A 14,945-nucleotide genomic window follows, 5' to 3' on the forward strand; every position below is an offset into this window, starting at 1 on the left:
CGGGCACCTCATGGCAGGACAAGAATGCACCAGAACTGATCTAGACGCTTGCAGATTGTTTAAACTTCCAGTTCTGGTTACACCCTTTGGAGATACACAGGCAAACCAAATTCTACTCAGCTAAGTCAGCGGTTCTCAACCCAGGCGGCACATTTTTTAAAAAGTAACAAGTGTTTTTAAAATGCTGATTCCTGGGCTCCGACCCAAATCAATTAAATAAGAATCTCCAGAGGTAGGCCCAAGCATCTGTATTTTTTAAAGCCCCACCCCAGAAATTCTGATTCAATGCCCACTCAGAAAAGCCTTTCCTGACCGCCCCCAAGGAACCGTCGCTTCCTTCTCCTCTCCTGATGCAGTGAATCCCAGCTCTGGCAGTACATCAGAGGCAGCCAAAGACCACTGAAAATGCTCCTTGCCCTGGCTGCACCCCAGACCCTTCACTCAGAATTTCTGGGCTAGTGTCAGGCATCGGTAATTGCTGAAGTTCTCCAGCTGGATCCAGTGCACAGCCAAGGGCAGGAACCACCGCCCTAACTCCTGCTGCACGTGAAGGGCAAACGCCTGTCTCCTCGAAGAGGCTCAAGCCACATTGGCTTGAAGCCGCATCTATTTGCAACGCCATTTACATAACCCGTGACTTACTTTCCGCCTCTGGGTATACAGTCGTCACTCGGTATCCCTGGGGATTGGTTCCAGGGCCCCTGAGGATACCAAAATCCTAGGATGCTCAAATTCCTTAATGTGGCTTCCGAATCTGCGGGTTCCATAGCCGCGGATTCAACCAACCGCAGATCATAAACATAATACTATGCATTCAGCGGTTGGTTGAAGCCACGGATGCGAAACCGCAGATACGGAGGGCCGACGGTATTTAAAAGCAAACCAGCCTTAGCCCTCACCTTTACTTCCTGGGCTTGGGCGTCTCTTCATCCCATTACAACACCTTACACATCATAGGTGCTCCGTACTCGACAAAGAATGAGTAGACGGACAAACACATGGAAGGATGTATATGTATTTTGTCTGATGATGTGAATGCCACAACTAATGTACTGGTTTCAAAGATAAAGTAGAAATAAGGAGATTCCGCAATATGAAAATCATTACAAAATAATGGAGGTCAAATAGAGGTCTTCAGTCCACCCTCGCAAGCTAGAAGGAGACACAAAAATACAAGGGGGAAAATGTTCAACTCTAAAGTAAGGCCACAGTCCACAGCTACCCATTTTTGATTTCTTAGTACGTTGTACAGAGTCGGGGGAAAGAATTCCGCAAAGTTCCGACAGCTTCATTACACAGACATAGCTTTAAAAAGTAACGAGTTTTTTACAGTTCTTATAGAAGCTGCTGCTGTAGGGTCTAAATAAAGGAAGCTGAGTCTTCAGAATTTGGTCATCAACAAAGGAATACCATCTGTCACTTTCAAAGACCATTTCTGCGCTGTGGCCCAAGGCAAGGTTTTTTGTTTGCTTGTTTTTTCCTGTGTCCTAGACCTCCACCGTTAATTCAATAATCCGAATACAGCCTTTGTTTTAATACAAAGTTCAGAGAGTTCTGTGCCTTCCTTAAGGATAGCTTGAGGCATGACCGAGATAGATTTCCGGTAAAGCTACATCGGACGAGTGCACGCATGCGCGCCAGGTGCGTTCCTGGCCCCCGGCTCCGCCACGTGCTCCAGGACTCGGGTGTCCTCCGCCGGCGGTTTAGGCAGGTCCAACATGGTGGACGAGTCCTTCCTGGGATTCCCAGTCACCAACATCCAATGGTTCTTTGGCTTTTCAACTCTGTGTGAATCCAGATATGTGTGTGCAGCGACCTCTGCTTCCTTTCCAAAATAGGTACTGGGGCAAGAAAGAATTAACACTGGTTGGAAATGGAATTACAACCTTCAGTAAGCTGTTAAGTTCATCTCAAAGCACGTAATTCAACAGACTGCTATATAAAGCTCTTGGGGGGGGGGGTCTCTAAAACACTATGTGTTTGCCAACAAGACTCAGCCTACTTGGGCAAGGACCAGGTATATAGGATCCCATTATAGCTAAAGTCCTCTGTGGGGAAGGACCTGTATAATAGAAGCGGCTCTAATAGGAGTTTTCACACCATCAAAGTTCTATGTGGCGATATTTCATCATCAAAGGACATTTTCTGTGCGTGGCCATCCTCTTTAAATTGAACTTCTTTGCCTATATTCACAGCCCCTGCCCTCTGGCATGGCATTTTCTTGTACCCTGCTATACAATACCTTAAGAAAAGATGCCGGTGGGCCACCAGTCCCCGATTCGTGTGGCAGTGATTGATAAGAATTTTTGCATTTGCCTTTAAAGATAAAGAGAGTATGTTATTTGAATTATGAATTAAGGCCTCCAGTTTCCTAAAAGCAAAAATTTGGAAATATAGTATATATTCATTTATTTATATATATATATATAGAGAGAGAGAGAGAGAGAGAGAGAGAGAATAATCTAGAAGCCAAACCATAATAGATTAAATAAATACATGATTATAGATACACATATGATGAAACATTATACAATCATTTAAAGTCATATTGGAGAAGATCTTTGACAACTTGAAATATGGTCGGTGGTGATAAGTGGAAAAAATAAGAATATTCCTGATGTCCTATTTTTTTTTAATTAAAACTAAATTAAAAAAACATATACATGGAAAAAGAAATGATAACAGTGGCTTTCTCTAGAAGATGGAACTACTGGTAATCATATTATTTTTTGTACTTTTCTGACTTTCCATAAGCGAACACATATTGTTTATAATCAGAAAATAAAAGACATATTATTTTAAAATCCTGACTCAGGTAAGCTAAAAGCAGCGTGAGATGGGGAAAAGCAGCCCCTGACATCCGGGAACTGGCCTGGCAGCCAGGGTTCTGCCTTAGTGTTCTCCTGTGAAATATAATCAACTTCACACAGTGCCCACATCAGACAAGGCCATGCTGTGACCACGATGGGTCAAGACAAAAAGAAGACCACTTTGTGATCACGTCTGAACACAGCAAAAACACGAGCATTGTCCAAGCCACAAAATACCAAATGTCCTCCTCTCCTAGAGAATAGGAGTGATTACTGCTTCCTTACTCATGACAGCTTTGGTCGTGCTCCGGCCTGCCCTCTATAGATAAGATGTACTGAGACAGCCCTGCTTCCTGACAGATTCCAATCCAGGGCAAAGCCCCACTTCCTGAGACCCTCACTAAAATCTCCCAACCACAGCCCCAATCCTATAACTTGTCCTTTCTTTCTAATTATTTTATTTTATTTTTAAAACTTTTTATTTTATATTGGAGTATAGTTGATTAACAATGTTATGTTAGTTTCAGGTGTACAACAAACGTATTCAGTTATACATATACATGTATCTCTTCTTTTTCAAATTCTTTTCCCATTTAGGTTGTTACATAATATTGAGCAGAGTTCCCTGTGCTATACAGTAGGTCCTTGTTAGTTATCCATTTAAAAGATAGCAGAGTGTGCGTGTCAATCCCAAACTCCCTAACTATCCCTTCCTCCCACCCTTACCCCTGGTAACCGTAAATTCATTCTCTAAGTCTGTTCATTTGTATCATTTCTTTTCAGATTCCGCATATAAGCGATATCGTATTTCTTCCTCTGTCTGACTTACTTCACTCAGTATGATAGTCTCTAGGCCCATCCATGTTGCTGCAAATGGCATTAATTCATTCTTCTCTATGGCTGAGTACTATTCCATTGTATTATATGTACCACATCTTCTTTATTCGCTCCTCTGTCCATGGACATTTAGGTTGCTTTCATGTCTTGGCTATTGTAAACAGTGCTGCTATGAACACTGGGGTGCATGTATCCTTTCGGACCATGTATACCAGCCTCTTACTGAGACGCCACACGGTTTTCCGTGGTGCGTGTTCTCCATCACTGCAACAAGGAATGAAGCCAACTCGTTCAACCCCAGGTGCTCCTGATGGTTTCTGAGTGGAGGGTATTGACATGTGGACAGCAGCTGGACAGGTATGAAATGTCCCATTCTGCAGATGTGTCTGAATGTGGCTCAGAGACCTGCCTCGGGCTGTGGACTGAGTTAGCAACAGAGAAATGAGCTCCTGGTGCCTGAACTCCCCAACCTCTCTAACCTAATGACAGCAACAATAGAACAACCACCGTTAGATTAACAACAATGAATGCTTGGGAGTGCTGTCTGGACCAGGCACTTTTCTAATAAGCACTGTAAATGTACTAACCGCTTCATCCTCACAAAACCTCGTAAGTTAGGCATCATCATCTATCCCCATTTTACAGACAATGAAGCTGAGATACTGACAGTTTAAATCATGGGAATGAGAGGCAATTCCAAGGGGAGCAAAGCTTGAAAAGACCAGTGGAAGAGAGGAAATCTGTCAAGCATGCATCATTGTGGACCACTTGTATATTCTCTGTGCTGGGAGAAAGACGCTTGCAAACCTGGGTCCGCCTACAGAGCTCAGGAGAGAAGCCTACTGCGTCAGGTGGATTCAGAGTGCCTGGTAACTGGGGGGCCCTTCCTGGATGGCCAACTCTAAGTCCTTCCTGGCTGTAAATCCAGTCACTCTCCCAATAACCTCCAACAACTCCTTAGTCTCCGTCTGCTGGATGTCTCACAAGCAAGTAGCATGGCCTCTGGTCCTCAAAACAGCTCTGTGCCCACCAGACCTGCCTTCCCATCCAGAACTGTGCTCCTGTCCGCAGGGCCCAGGCTCCTGAGAAAACGTCCAGCAACGTGCTCACCTGTGCGTCGGCCCCACCCTGTCCTTCACTTCCCCCAGATTACCCAGTCTCTTTAGAAATGAGAACTTAACAGAGGCCTGAAAGAAAGCAGTGTCATCATTCTTACAGTCTCGGGGCAGTGGTTCTCAGCCTGATCTCAGGGGCAGAGCCTGGGCCTCGGTATCTTTATGAAGCTCTGTAGGTGATTCTGGGCACCACCGGAGTCGAGAGACACCAAGGCAGGATGCTGCCACAGGGCAAAATGGTGCCTCCCACACTTGAGTTAGAAATGAAAAAGAGGGACTTCCTGGCGGTCCAGTGTTCAGACTCTGCTCTTCCCCTGCAGGTGGCACAGGTTCGATCCCTGGTCAGGGAGCTAAGATCCTGCATGCTGCACGGTGCAGCCAAAAAAAAGTTTTTTTTTTAAAATTTTTTAATAAAAACAAATAAATAAATATTTTTTTTTAAAAAAGGAAGAAATGAAAAAGGGAGAGTGAAAATGTGTGAGGCGTATAAGGCATCGGAGCCCTGACAAGCCTCCACTTCACACACAGGAGTAAATCGCACCCACTTCACAGCAGCCACGCACACGTCTGCCTTCCCCAGGCTGCGCTCACCAGGACGGGGAAGCCTTCGTATTCCAGGCGTAGCTGGGGGTCAGGGAAGGCCGCCTGCCAGCAGTTCAGGTAGGAGTCCTCATCCGTCAGGTACACCTCCTGGAGCCAAGACCTCTTAGACGACCTCATGAGGGTCCTGTGGTCACTTGATAAATATAACTGAAAACGACAGCAAGCAGATGGACTACCTCACAACTACCCGAGAGGCTGGATGGCCAGCGTGTTCAAAAGCAGTTTTCAAAAACCCTGTTCTTACGGATTGTACAAGAACATTCAACTTTCCTCTCCCTCAGAAAGGCCATCTCAGAGGCTGAGACCACCCGCCCTCACATCACCGGCCACTGCTTTCCCTTCCTTGGAATACCAAACCCAGCCTCCCTCTCCATCTCACGCACTCCTCCTCTTTTTTTTTTTTTTAACATCTTTATTGGAGTATAATTGCTTTACAACGGTGTGTTAGTTTCTGCTGTATAACAAAGTGAATCAGCTATACGTATACATATATCCCCATATCTCCTCCCTCTTGCATCTCCCTCCCTCCCACCCTCCCTATCCCACCCCTCTAGGTGGTCACAAAGCACTGAGCTGATCTCCCTGTGCTATGCGTCTGCTTCCCACTAGCTATCTATTTTACGTTTGGTGGTGTATATGTCCATGCCACTCTCTCACTTCGTCCCAGCTTCCCCTTCCCCCTCCCCATGTCCTCAAGTCCATTCTCTATGTCTTCGTCTTTATCCCTGTCCTGCCCCTACATTCTTCAGAACCTTTTTTTTTTTTAGATTCCATATATATGTGTTAGCATACGGTATTTGTTTTTCTCTTTCTGACTTACTTCACTCTGTATGACAGACTCTAGGTCCATCCACCTCACTACAAATAATTCAATTTCGTTCCTTTTTATGGCTGAGTAATATTCCATTGTATATATGTGCCACATCTTCTTTATCCATTCATCTGTCGATGGACACTTAGGTTGCGTCCATGTCTTGGCTATTGTAAATAGAGCTGCAGTGGACATTGTGGTACATGACTCTTTTTGAAATATGGTTTTCTCAGGGTTTATGCCCAGTAGTGGGATTGCTGGGTCGTATGGTAGTCCTATTTTTAGTTTTTTAAGGAACCTCCATACTGTTCTCCATAGTGGCTATACCAATTTACATTCCCACCAACAGTGCAGGAGGGTTCCCTTTTCACCACACCCTCTCCAGCATTTATTGTTTGTAGACTTTTTGATGATGGCCATTCTGACCAGTGTGAGGTGATACCTCATTGTAGTTTTGATTTGCATTTCTCTAATGATTAGTGATGTTGAGCGTCTTTTCATGTGTTTGTTGGTAATCTGTATATCTTCTTTGGAGAAATGTCTATTTAGGTCTTCTGCCCATTTTTGGATTGGGTTGTTTGTTTTTTTGATATTGAGCTGTACGAGCTGCTTGTATATTTTGGAGATTAATCCTTTGTCTGTTGCTTTGTTTGCAAATATTTTCTCCCATTCTGACTCCTCCTCTTTTTCAGGACATCAGGCCTGGAGCAATATTTTATTCATTATAAATAATGTTGCATGAAACTTATTGCATGAAGTGAAGTGCTCTTAAAACCAATACCAGCACAGCTGATATTCATACGTGAGCCTCCAAGGGGGCCTCGGCCCCTCTGGAATTGACGTCCACACTTGGAACTTATGTCAGCTCTCTGGTTGCCTATAACTTCGCCAAGGAGCACCCCATCTTGCTGAAAGGTCCATAATGTTAGTTCCTCGTTAGCCGTTTACTGATTCGCCTTCGCCCTGCACCTGGAGGTCGTTTCTGCATATCTTGATCGGTTTTCATTAAACACCTTTTCTATACAAAGCTATGTCATGAAGCGCTCTGGGGAAGGCAGACATGACGTACTGCCCTCAAGAAGCTTTCCAACTAACAGGAGGGATGACTAAGCATAGAAATTGGAAACATCTGTAAGGTATGGCATCCAGCAGGGATGCAAAGAGCTACAGGAGGGGAGAGATGGGAACACATGCTCTCCCAGGGGGTCAGGAAAGACTCCGAGGAGGAGGTGATGTGGTATCAGGGAGCCCGAGAGGATGAGCGTGGACAGGCAGGGTAGGGACATATTACAGAGGGCTTCAAATGCCACAGTGAACAGCAGCACTTCATGCAGAGGGCAATGGGAGCACCGCTACTGACTTTTCAATGGAGGTGCAAGGTGGGCAAAGCTGAGCTTTTAAAAGATTGACCTGACAGCACGCTGCCAGTATGAGATGAAGTCAGGATAGACTAAAGGGACGAAGCTATGGGGGCGTGGACTGAGGTACCAGCACTGGGAGTGCAAAGACGGGCCGAACTGCACTGTGAAGGAAGAGCCATGGGACCTGACAATAGCCGGAGCTGGATGTGGGTGGGAAGGGAAGATGGGTGCAAGATACACTGCGGCTTTGGCCCGGCTGATGGGGCGGATGACAATGCCATTCAGACCAAATGGAAAATAATGTCTATCTCAAACCACAAACGTTGCCTCGTTCATATAAAGAAAAACAATAAGAAAATCAGGAACAAAAATCAGGCCTCTACAAGGCCACCATCAACAGGATTTTCATAAATACCCTGAAAGAGCTTGCTAATTCAAAGACAAGAAACAGAAATAAGAGGTATAAGAATATGAGAAGAGATAAAATTGTCATAATTTGAAGATGAGCTGACTGTCTACCTAGAAGTCCTAGGAGAATCAACCTGAATTCATAAGAGTCAGTGATTTCATCCAAGGTGAGTATAAAAATCAATGTCTATCTTCGATTTTTGCTGCAACTGTCAAAAGGACCTACCTTCAATAGCTTCCAAAATAGAAGATACCAAGGAATAACCTTGACGAGATCAGTGTCAGGTCCATGTGAAGGAAAGCACAAAACTTTACTGAGAGATAGAAAAGAATAATTGAAGAAACAGAGAGACATCTCAGAAGGACAAATATTGTAAAGCTACTAAAAATGTGAGCTTGCTTAATTTTACAATGCCAATCAAAATACCAAGAGATTCCCCCCCCCCGACAGGGGCAGAGGCACTTAAAAAAATTATTACTACATTTGACTGAAAGATTAATTCCTAACATAATTCAGACAAAGAAGTGTAATGATAAAGAACTAGTCCTACAAGTCATCAGAGTGACCTGGAATAAAAATAAACAACTCCAGTTCAAAGGATCCAAATAGAAAGGCACGTATAATAATTTAATGCATGCAGCATGTGGCAGTGAAGAAAGGAATAATTATTCAAGAAATAACACAGATATGACTGACTAGTCATTTGGGGGAAATTTAGATGTTCACCTCAAGGCCTCTATCAAAATAAATCCCAAGTGGATGAAAGAATAAACTTTAGCAACAGTTCAAGTTTAGACATCTAAAAATTAATACAAGTTATTCTTTTTATCATATCTTTGGAGCAGACTTCAAAGGCTCTGAGCAATGGAAGGAATTACAGAGAAAAGCACTGATAGATTTTACTTAAAAATAGATGAGAACAACTACAATTTAAAAGCCAAGTTAACAAATGAGAGGAAATACTAGCAACAAACGTGGCAAACTTTTATAATCTGTGGAAGAGGAGATATTTAAGCCCAAGTCAACAAACAGGCAAAGAACAGATGATTTAGGGGAAAGAGAAGGAGAGCAGAGATGGAAGGGAGGGGTGGGAAAAGAAGGTAAATAAAAAGAAAGAGAGAAACAAAAGAAGAAAAGAAAAAAAATAATATCTAAAGGTTGTAATGCTTGTAATTTTCCCTATATTTTAAGATTTTCCCTTTATAAAATAAGCTAAAAGGTTAGTAGGGCTACTCTCTGGATGAGAGAGTGATGATTGACTTCCTCTTTCAACACCTGGGTATTTCCTCTAAGTTTCACATTTAAAATCAGGCTGCAGCTTACCGTCCATGGCGCGTCAGAATTTATCTGCCAGCATTGATTTCTTGGAAGCATGAAAATAATAAAGATGCTGCTGGTGATGACGATGCCACATCATACAATAACGGAATCTTTGATTCAGTGAAAAATGTTATATATGATACCAGCTCTCCCCCTTAGTAGCCAAGTGACTTGGAGCGAAGTCACTTAACTGGCTGTGCCTCGGTTTCCCCATCAGTAAAACAGTCCCTACTTTAAAGACTTGTTGGGGGGAATAAATGAGTTAACACGTGTGAAGCTCTTAAACACGTAGTAAGTAAATAATCTCCATTTTATAGAAAGACTCAAAAAGGTTAAATAACTTACCCAAAGTCCCAGCCCTTAGGTATGCATCTCAGCTGGAATTCAAATCCATATGTATCTGGTTCTATTACACTGCCTGATTCCCAAGGTAGAGGTAAAGATCAAAGACTTGTGCTCCCCGATTTATGCAAATGTGTTAGCATTGGTGACATTAAACAGCTGTCAGAATATTACATAATCTGATCATTTAACTTACAAGTGGAGGTGGTATCAATTTTTGCTTTTTACCAGCTGCATTGCAAAGAGGTTTTTTTTTCCCCCTTACTCTTTAGCTTTTAAGGATGTATTTTTGTAATTCGTGAGGTTAGAAGGAAAGAATTGGCCCCAGACTGCCTTGGAAAAGCTGCAGGCTGACACCATAATGAGGCCAGAGGTGGAGCCCATGCCCATAGAGTTCTCTGTCCACTTCAGTAAGTAGCCATTAGCCCACATGGAAACAAAAATGACTGGTCCAAAGTAGACGTGCAGTATTACGACTTACCATTCTGCCTGCAAATCCTCCTGCTATCCCGAGGCGAAAGTTCTGCCCGTATCTAAGGAACTGACCAATGACCTCTCCAGCTGCACTGTCAGTGGAGAATTAATATAATGTAAATTCTCCGTATTAGGATCATTCTCCAGCTCTATTTTTTGTGTATGCACTTTGGTTTATAATTTTCTTAGTAATGTCTATTCATGTACCATAACTGAAATAAGTCACTTACCAAAAGGTCTTTTCTTTTGGCCTCCAAGTCTTGCTAGCACCTTACTCATTGTCTTCCAACACACTCGGAACACACAGTGTTCCCAATTTGTGAGCCTAGGGTGGACTGAGAAAGTCATACTGTCCTACGCTAATGAATTGGTCCAAGTCCACTGACATCTTTTTTTAATTGAAGTACAATTGATATATAATGTTATATTTAGTTTTAAGTGTATACATCATGATTTGATATTTATACACATTAGGAGTTGATCACAATAAATCTACTTACCATCTGTTGCCATTTAAAATTATTATGATATTACTGACTATGTTCCCTATTCTATATATGACATCCCCATACACTGACAACTTTAGAGAGAAGCAAGGTAACAAATTTGTAGACATTTAATACACTCTTCCCTCTTAATCTTCCAGGAAACAGAAACTGTGATCAATTTGTAGCTGTTTTAACATAAATTATGTGTATTCAGAAACTCTAAAGACTTAAAGGACTAGTTATATCCCTGTCATATAAACTTGCTATCATAGTTTAGTAACAAACTGAAAGCAATGACTTTTAATTGTAATTATGTATCTATTCTCTAAGGATTTAAATGCTCAATTCCAAAATTTCAAGTACATTCTTAGTGGACAATTAATTTTAAAACAGCAAATCCCCGTGGACTGCTACCTTGCATTTAACTATATATTTCTGATGTAGAAATAACAGAGTAGCATTAAAAACAATGAAAGCACTCAAATGAGCTCAAAGCCTTATGAAATGTTATTAGGAAAACCCACTTGGCTTCTGGGCAGAGTCTGAATTTAATTCCCTGGATGCAATACTTTTGAATTAAGCATTTTGAATTGAATTCAAATTATCCATTATCCTGATGTGAACTGAAATCAAATTACCCATTATCCTGATGTTTAAGGTAACAGGATTGTCAAGGCCCCTTGACAATCATTCTCAAGATACGAAAGCAAGATGAGAATCACAGAGAATATTCACATAACCTTTGCCTCCAATCAGCACTGCTCTAAGCCCAGGGCATCCTTACACTGCAAGTGAAAACGGATATTTCTGATGAAAATGAGCCTAAAATTAAGGTATCTTTACCACAAAACAGTGAAAGTGTTTCTGCCAACCGGGATCTTGGTTTGAGCTGCGCTCAGGCCGCAGGGCACCTCTAATGCGTCCCTCAGATGGGCTTTAATTTCATCTGGAGTCATACACAAGCTCAGGTCCCCGCCCAGAAACAGATCAGCTTCTGTCTCAGGGTGATCTGGGTTCACGAGCATCACTTTGTCGCCATAGCGAATGTATCCGTCTTCAGATATCGAAAGCTGCATCTACAATTTAAATAGGAGTTTTTCAGATAAACCACGCGATTCCTTCACAGCCAGCGCCGAGACCACTGCAGATGTACCCTATTTTAAGAAGGGATTGACTTGAATTTCCTGAAATCTTTCTTCTTCCTTTTCCTGCCACCAATCTGCCCCCGATGTACCAAATCAACGCCCCTGATAATCCCAAACGAAGTAAAATAAAGCTGATGAAAAATTTCATGGGTTGATTCCATTATTAATTTATTCAACATTCCTAGAAACCTTCTTGAGCACCAACTAAAGGGCATTTTACACGTGCATGTATAAATCTATTCATTTCTTAATTTGGAAAATGCAGGTGAACAAAATTAACAGCAAACTTCTCATGTTTCTAAGATCTTAGGGAATTTTAAACGTTGTGGTTATCTAAAGGGAAGAATTGGTATTTTCCAAATGACAACTCACTTACGGAATTTCTGCTTGCTTAACATATTCTCACATTTAATTTGACAGACTTTTGAAAACAACGCTTGAATTTAAAATTACCGGTCTCAGAAGATTCTCTTTCAGTCTTCTGTTTCTCTGTATGAGGAGTTGTCCCTTGTCCTTCTTTGCTAAGAAGTCTTTCATGAGCTCCTGGTTAAAGAGAAAAATGAATGAAACCCAAAGGGTCAGCAATAGTCCTGAATAATAGAGATACTGAGAGCTTTTAGGTCCAAAGCACGACAAGTTGTGCAAACTTTGAGAACGTAAAAAGAAATGCGAGCATGATGGGAATGGGGGACTTTTTTTAGCATTACTTTATTTTTTATTTCATTGTGGAATGTTTAGAAAAATGAGAAAGACACAAAAAAGAAACATCACCTATAATTACTCCAACCAGTGACAATGATGAGTAACGTTTGGAGGTCATATATCCCCTCCTACTGAGGTCTCTGCGAGTTGTATGATGATGGACACCGAAAGTGTCTCCCCACCCAACTAGTTCCATAAAAGGATGGCCCAGGGTCTTGTTAAGACCGCCATAGGACAATTCAGGGCAATGAGTATGAGGTCAGTAAAAGGGATGCTACGGGGACACTCAGGAGGGGATGTGGGACAAGGTGGGGGATGGGGGCAGTATTTCTGCTTACAGTCTACCTGCTCACCTGGACCTCAGCTTCGGAGACTGTAAGTCTCTGCGGAACACAGAGAATTTAGTGGGGCTCTAGACTAAGGGAGAGACACAGGCAGGAGCCTTGAGAGTTTGGGAGGCCAAGAGACGCGCGTAAAGAGTAGAAGGGCGTGAGACCTGCGGGTCAGCCAGTGAGATTCTTAGGGCGTTCAGAGGGAGTTGGGATTTTAGGGACATTGGGTGTGTGCTGGGTGCGAAAGGAGGCTTGGGATGCTCTAAGTAGGGGCCCGAACTTAGGCCAGGCGGGTGAGTCCCCGGGCAGTGGGCGGGCCGTGCCCGGCCACTGCCTCCGTACCTCCTCCAGGTAGACGTCCTCGTTCCAGTTGCCCATCCGGACTCCTGGACCGTACAGGTTCTGAGCCATCGTCCCCTGCTCTCCCACAAACAAGCTTCCGGGGCACAGCGCCTGTGTTGGCCTCCCCGTCGCCATGACGACCCGGCCCCCTGCGATTGGCCAAGGTCCGGGACCCTGCTAGCCAATAAATGACGACACACGAGTTGCGCTGGGCTCTGGTGCGGCCCCATCCCAGGGGCTGTCACCGCCCCACCTCCGCCCCCCCACCCTGCGCCTCACTTCCCCTCTTAGGTTTTTCTCGAGTTTAATTGCAAAGCAGGCAAGAGAAAAAACTCGAGCCTACAGACCTCACTGTCCTAAATGCCCGCTAGGGAGAAATTTTTAACTTTTTTTTTCTTTTAGAATCTAAACGAAAATTGCTTTTAAGTGGAGTATCCCTTGCTTTGGGGGGCAGCAAAGAGGAGCTTTGAAATGGAAGCATAGCGTGCTTGCAGCCTACTTTTATTATCAGCAAGCAGCCATTTCATCCTAATCATAATACAAGCTCAATGTAGAAATTTGGAAACCAAAATAATATAGAAAGAAGGTGGAAGAGAAAATTACTCAAAATTTTCACTGCCTCCAAAGTAAGAAATATGTCATGCCAGTCTATTTGTGTTTATATGCTTCTGAGGCGGTTCTTATTTCCACAGACTTTACAGCATTCCTCCTGCCTCCCCCAGATACCAAGTGCAAGGACAAGCCTATGATTTGCAAGAAGTCTTGATAAAACCGGAATATGCCGGAGCCAACATCTTTTAAACAAAATATAATTTTATGAGTAGGAAGGGTAAACAGGTACTGCAGGACTCCCCAGGGCTTGATGCTGCTTGAATGCATTCAGTAATTCACCTTTACTTAGTGTCTACTAAGAGAGGACAGAAATGAAAGACACAGGGACCTTTCTTCCCTTCAGTAACCTCAGTCTACAAGAGAAGAGAGTCCATGAAAACAAATTACTTCAGAGAGAATGGAATGAGTGCAATTAAGGATGTGCCAATGAAGGGTCATAGGCACGTAAAGAAAGATTCATTTCGCCTTGGGGGATGGTGAGAATGAGAGTAAGGAGATCTATGGGTGGTGACTGAGGGAAGGGGGACTTTGGAGATGAACTTGGATTTGAGCTGGCAGGCTGCAGCTTGGGAAACAACTAGGAATATTCTCACACATTGGTGAATCCATGAGCTTTTTCAGTACAGCACCACATGCTAGGATCCTTCAAAAGGATAAATGGGACAAAGAAGGTAGGTCAGACATTATACCACTAACTGCACTTGATAAATCAAGTAACTGAGACTCAAAGATGCTAGTGGCTTATCCAAGTTCAAACTGCTAACAGTTGCTCAAAGCAAGGACTTAACTCAGATTTTCTGACTCCAAAGTCCACGTTTTTTCTCTTTGTTTCCATATTACCTGTAAAATCGGGAGTATGATAAGGCAACTTTCGTCTCCATATGATTTATTAAGGTTCTAATGATTCGGTTATTTGCTTAAGTCCTTACACCAAGACAGCTTTGCTCTCACCTATTTTCTTTGTGCTATTATGGTCAAGTATTGTACACTTCTGTATGTTACAGGATCAACAATACAATTACATACATGTTGCTTTATGCAATTGCTTCTTAAATCAGTCAGGACTAAAAATGTGCAATTTTACTCTTTTGTAGATTACATACATAATTATCTTTATTTTTTCATGTGGATACCAATTACAGCCTGGTATTACTTGCTTTCCACCTGAAGAGTCTCTGTTGGTATTTCTTGTAAAGCAGGTCTGCTAACAACACATTCTCTCAGTTTTTACCTGTCTGCCCA

At 42.8% G+C, this 14,945-nt stretch overlaps 1 protein-coding gene across 1 annotated transcript; it reads right to left on the reverse strand.

Moving 5' to 3' along the window:
- Positions 1-1,609: 1,609 nt before the first annotated feature.
- Positions 1,610-13,160, reverse strand: CFAP161 (cilia and flagella associated protein 161; the record flags this gene model as incomplete). Its single annotated transcript, XM_082649435.1, has 7 exons — positions 1,610-1,841; positions 2,243-2,316; positions 5,354-5,512; positions 10,090-10,174; positions 11,414-11,646; positions 12,169-12,258; positions 13,092-13,160. 7 exons carry the CDS (start codon positions 13,158-13,160, stop codon positions 1,610-1,612), a joined length of 942 nt encoding a protein of 313 aa, XP_082505561.1.
- Between the last annotated feature and the right edge of the window lie 1,785 nt (positions 13,161-14,945).

Source organism: Grampus griseus (assembly GCF_964374135.1).
Source record: "Grampus griseus genome assembly, chromosome: 2".
NCBI lineage: Eukaryota > Metazoa > Chordata > Mammalia > Artiodactyla > Delphinidae > Grampus > Grampus griseus.